Consider the following 5490-nt stretch of genomic DNA (forward strand, 5'->3'; position numbering starts at 1 on the left):
GAGTTTAGAGCTGTTGTACATAGGGTCGCTATGAGTCGCAGACGACTCGACGGCACATAACAACAACAACAACAACAATGAACTTCACTCTTTGTATCACAACTGTGAATAAAGTCTGTGAGTCAACAAAGAATATCAAACCCAGTGATTGGTGGCAATAGGTACAGGAGCATGGGGTTGGGGGGCATGCTGGAATAGCAGCAGCTATGAATATTATTGATGGGGACATTTCCCCTTTATGAAGCAGTTAGAAGTCAGACTTGGCCACCTCCATGCTACATCTGTTTCTTTCACAATTCCTATCATCTTGGAATGGCATTATTCTGAAATGCTATGGACTTATGTTTATGTCTAGAAACGATACAAAGAAAGAATATGGAAGAACAAGATCTTTAGGAAAGCAGACCATATAGTTCTTGTTAGGTGCCACTGAGTACAACCCACAGCAACCCTATGAACAACAGATATAAATCCTGTCCTATCCAATGTCATCCTCATACTTCCTGACACACTAGAGGTCATTTAGAGATAGGTACAAAAGAAGAAAAAGAAAAATTTTAAAGGGCATTATTATAAGCCAAGGTACAGCACAACTTCATAATGACAAGCATAGTATTCTAGAAAACTGAAGTTACTACTGTAATGGGCCTTAAGAGTTAAGCTGATATGCAACTCAAATTTTTTTACATTTTAAAAAAGTATTTAGTAATTATTCTTTATTACAAGTCTGCTGAATGCTGCAAAGCTAGTATCCACAGCAATCACCAAATTTTTTAATCCTCTGAATATGAGACTAAAACGTCTATCTAATAATTTATGTGAGATTCATTAAGTATTACCAACCTTGGCTTCCAATATTGGCAACTTCTACTCCAGTGTCCATTTTTACACTTTCAAGAATGACAGCTTCATCATTACCACCATCATCATCTTCCTTCTCAGAATCTTCAAGATCACCCCAAGAGTTTTCTATACCTTCTCCAATTTGGGCAGTTCCAGGAGTCCATAACACAGGATTAGAAACACTCCACAAGTTAAGAAAACAGAAAAGCAAATATACTATTTGAAACAAAATAAAAATTAGTTTTAATATGATTCAAGTGTATCTCGAATGCTCGGAGAAAATTTCTAACCACTAAACTATGAATATCTGAACACTGTGGAAGACAGAAAGTAACAAGTGCAAGCAAGATTTTATAAACATAATAATGGTATGAATTATCAAAAGGGATGGCTCAATATTTGCATTATACTAACATTTTTAGTGAGCAGATAATGTCAACAGTGCATAAAGTGCTTGATTATGCCATCAAATGAGGAAAAGAACAATACTTTTCCAGAAGAAAATGAAATGCTGTATATTCTTTCTTAAAATACAGAATTCCCTGATTTTCCTAGGATAGCTAGAGAAGCTGGATGTTATTTCAGTGACTCATTATGACTTGTGATTAAAACCACTACCTTTTATCTTAAAATTATTTCACCAGTTAGCTAAGAAAGACAAACAAATACACTTACAAAACCAAATTTCAGTATGCAGTCTGGCAGTAATTAGACTATTGTTATGAGAACAAAAATAGCTATTTTGTATTACTTATAAAAACCACCCAATAAAGATACACTTCTGAAGGAGGGTCTGCTTCAGCAATGATTTCTTCAGCTTTCTCCCCTACACTGGAGGTGTCAACAGGGGCCTTTTCCATTTTAAACGCTGTGATCCTCTGATTTGCTATAGATTCTGCAAAGCCAAACTTTCCACCTTCTTTCCTGTGTATAAGGATTTTTTTTATTTTTCAGAAGGGATAAAGGTGAGAGAAGACAATGCAAAAAGAAGTTACTATTTTATCCTTGGATGCATAAGCAATATTGGAACAGAGATGGTTCACTACTTTAATCTTTTTAATTTTTTTACATTGACTTTTTAATTAATTACACTAGTTTATTTACAAAATTAGAATACATTTTCAGATCAGATTCTTCTAACTTCCTTCACCCCCACCCATCAAATTGTACAACCCCAAGATTAATTCATCCCCTTCTCCGGCACATCCTCATTCCTCTGCTTCTACCCTCCCCCCCTTTTAATCTGAACAGTTTATTATGTCTGTCAAGATACTGTAATTACTTTCTTTACCTGAATGTGTTAAATAGGTGCTGAATGTATGTTATGCTCTAATCTTCAAATGAGTTCTACTGGTTACATAGTAACTTTCCGTGTTATAGAAAACTGGTGTGTTAGGCTATGGAGCTTACTTTAAGATGACAGGTAATGATGAAAATCAGAACTATAATTTGTGTTCTTTCCATTATTTAAGTTACTGGATTCTTTTTCCTAAGAAAATGTTAATTTCCTAAGAAAAATGTTACCTGACTTTTCAATTAATACATGTTAGATTTAAACACAAATAAAATATAATGGCCAAAGTTAAATCAGCTTTCAGAAGACATACTAAGTATCCATTTGACATTATAAAGAAAGGGAAGATCAAGTGTGAAAATCATATGGTCCTCTTTGTGAAAGAAAAGACCTTAAAAAAAATCTAGTGAAGGACCATTTCATTATGAAAAAAAACCTTACCTTACTTTCTGGTCGTTCTCCAGTGCTTTCTGTATTAGTTCTGTAATTTCTGCTACTTTCACACCAGCTATTTTACTGCATCTCATAACCTATTTATAAAAGTAAACTCTATTAAAGATAACAAACTACATGGCTTTCTCTAAACAATAGCCAAAAATTTATCTAATAGAGTTGTTTTTTTTAATAAATCTTTTCAATTTACTTGCTCTTTAAAAAACGAAAATAATGCAATGTAAATATAAACTTGGGCAAAATATAAGAAGTATTTTAACATATTTGCATGAGTAATCTGAATACCTATGATATGATAATGTATAAACTATTACTGAAGTGCGTTCTCAGGGATGCACTGCTTTTCTGATTAAGGAATCCACCCCAGTTCAAGACATGGCTTTACAGTATCCCCTGGTAGGCTTTTATTAAGCAAAGAAATCCCCAAACCTCAAGGGCTTAAGATTAAAATCACTGGAGCTAGGGAGCTGCATATTGTCTGTGAGGCTGCTAACAGTGATGATAATGACAGCATGTACTGAGTACTTAATACATCCGAGACCAGTATGCCTATCTATCCTCTCTAAGCACTACAGTAATATAACTATAAGCAATAATATCACTATTTGTCTAAGTTCGGCTGATAGAAAGCAGAGCTGGAAGTTGAGCTAAAGCAATCAGGGATCTTCACCACCTATCCTATACAAAACACGGCAATATCGGTTAGAAAAGTCTCCAATTGAATCTGGTTAAGTAGTTAGATTTGAGAATGAGAGCTTACTATACCCAAATTCTAAAAAAAACAAAACTATTTAAATTTCTATTTCATGATCCACCTATATTCATTGGCAGGAACATGGATCTCTTAGTTGTTTCAGATGAAAACTGTGCTCAACTATCCTAAATGGTCACTCAGGGAGGCCAAAGCAAAAGGAGGGCCTGTCCTAACCACCAGGGAACAGAAGGCATTGGTAGTACTGAAACCTGATTCAAACACATCCTAGAAGTAACCACTGCATGACTTCTTGAATTTGGGTCAAAAGACAACAAAAAGGTGCTAAAGAGAAGCAATCTATTATTAACACATGATCCAAAGCACTAACTTGATCTTTCAGTAGCATTATCCCACCACTGGACTGAATGGTACAAATCTCTCGATGTTTGTTCATTGCAATCACCAGCAAGCCATCCATTACACGTTCTTCACGTTCATTAGGATCCACCAATAAGTATGTTCTGAAATGAATGTTAAAATAATCCTGAACATATCTGAAATATTGAAAGCGCATCATTTTTAGGAAAATGTTATACTTTTTAAAAGATAGTATATAGTCAACATAAGCCAATGATTTAATTGTGGGTTTACTCATTTAAATAAGAAGAAAAAATTGTTTCTATAGACATAAAATGATTAACAAGTGCTTTCTTCTATTATAGTTAAATCACATCGGTTTTGTATTACCGTCTGTTTCTGTGCTGTCCAAAACATTAGCCACTGCTGCCATATGGTTACTAAGTCTCTGAAATTAGAGTAGCTAATCTTTATAGAGATGTAGGATCTAAACTGGATTTCAAAGACTTAGTGGAAATAAAAAGTAAAATGTCTTATGAATAATTTTTTAAGATATTTTTATTAAATACGATATTTAGAGTAGTTAAATAAAATATATCAAAATTAAATTCAACTGTGACTTTATACTTTTCAATATGGCTACTAGAAAAGTAATCTTGTTGCAGATGACGAAAGACTATATATAGCCTTCTTTCTATATGGGTTACATCTCAGTATCAAGAATACAAAAATCCTCACTTCATTTTATGTGGTTCCAAAAGCAACCCCATGAAAGCAGCAGTCAAGAAATCAGAAGACATTACCCTGGGAAAACCTGCGGTCATGGACTTCTCCAGACTGCTACAGAGTAACAATGGCAATGACTAAGGTGCACCTGATTAAAGAGAGAGTATTTTAAGTTTCTTCCTATCCATCTGAACCGTGAACAATAAATAAGGGTGATGGAAGCTGTAGTACTCAAGAGGAGGACTCAATTTCCCATGGAATGTTAGAAAGAACAAATAAATCTATCTTGGCGGAAGTGATCCCTGGAGTCAAGGATAGTGAAAAAACTTCATCTTACATACTTTTTGCATGTTGTCAGGAAGAACCAGTCCTTGGGACTAGGAAAGTTAGAGGGTCACAGAGAGTTAGAACCATCAACAAGATGGGCTGACAGTAACAATGGGCTCAAGTGCAGCAGAGATGATGAGGATGCTAACAACACAGGGCAAGGTTCACAACTGTTGTTCGTAGGGTCGCTGTAAGTCATAGTCAGTTCAACAGCACCAAATGAAATAACAACAACTGGTAAGTTAAAATTACATATACGGCTCCTATTGTTTTACCCTAAAAAAGTTCTACATGGCCGCTGACTTAAAAACCGAAAGTTTACATACGACTAAAGATTCCATTTAAAGGCACCTCCGCATGCCCTAAAACTAAGGTTTTTTGCTATGAGAATTTAGCAGTGAGTTATGAAGAGAATTGATAAACAGCTAAAGGAAAAGTAATTTATTAAGTTTTGTAAAGCCTTTCTCCTGTGACTTGCTCCTAGAACTAATCCATTTAAATGTGCTCCATGATCCCATTTTCTGTTAATGCATAGGAATTCTCAATCTACTTTTTAAAACTGTCTAGCATAAAATTCTCTCTCCTTAAGAAAGTAAATACACTGTAATGCCAGACCAAATTTCGACATATATAAATGTATGTCATTTATAAGGAAAAGAAAAACACTAGAAGTGTCTTTGTTGTGGAAGTTTGTCCGATCTATTGAGGAAGTTTTTTTACCAACTAATGGTCTTACATAGGTTAAGGATGGACAATCTCCTCTCATGCAATCTCCTGCCTTTGAAAACCCACTGGA

The 5490-nt window shown here is 34.7% G+C and overlaps 1 protein-coding gene across 1 annotated transcript in view; it reads right to left on the bottom strand.

Annotated features, from left to right (window-relative positions):
* The window catches only part of EXOSC9 (exosome component 9), a 36731-nt gene that overhangs the window by 8631 nt on the left and 22610 nt on the right, over positions 1-5490 (bottom strand). The window contains exons 7-10 of the mRNA XM_006881051.1: positions 3673-3805; positions 2579-2667; positions 1621-1767; positions 844-1025 (exon numbers count right to left, since the gene is read on the bottom strand). Coding sequence (XP_006881113.1) covers positions 844-1025; positions 1621-1767; positions 2579-2667; positions 3673-3805 — 551 coding nt within the window. The remainder of the gene's footprint in view (positions 1-843; positions 1026-1620; positions 1768-2578; positions 2668-3672; positions 3806-5490) is intronic.

This window comes from Elephantulus edwardii, unplaced genomic scaffold (assembly GCF_000299155.1).
Source record: "Elephantulus edwardii isolate Elephantulus edwardi_28Jun2011 unplaced genomic scaffold, EleEdw1.0 scaffold00012, whole genome shotgun sequence".
Taxonomy (NCBI): Eukaryota; Metazoa; Chordata; class Mammalia; order Macroscelidea; family Macroscelididae; genus Elephantulus; species Elephantulus edwardii.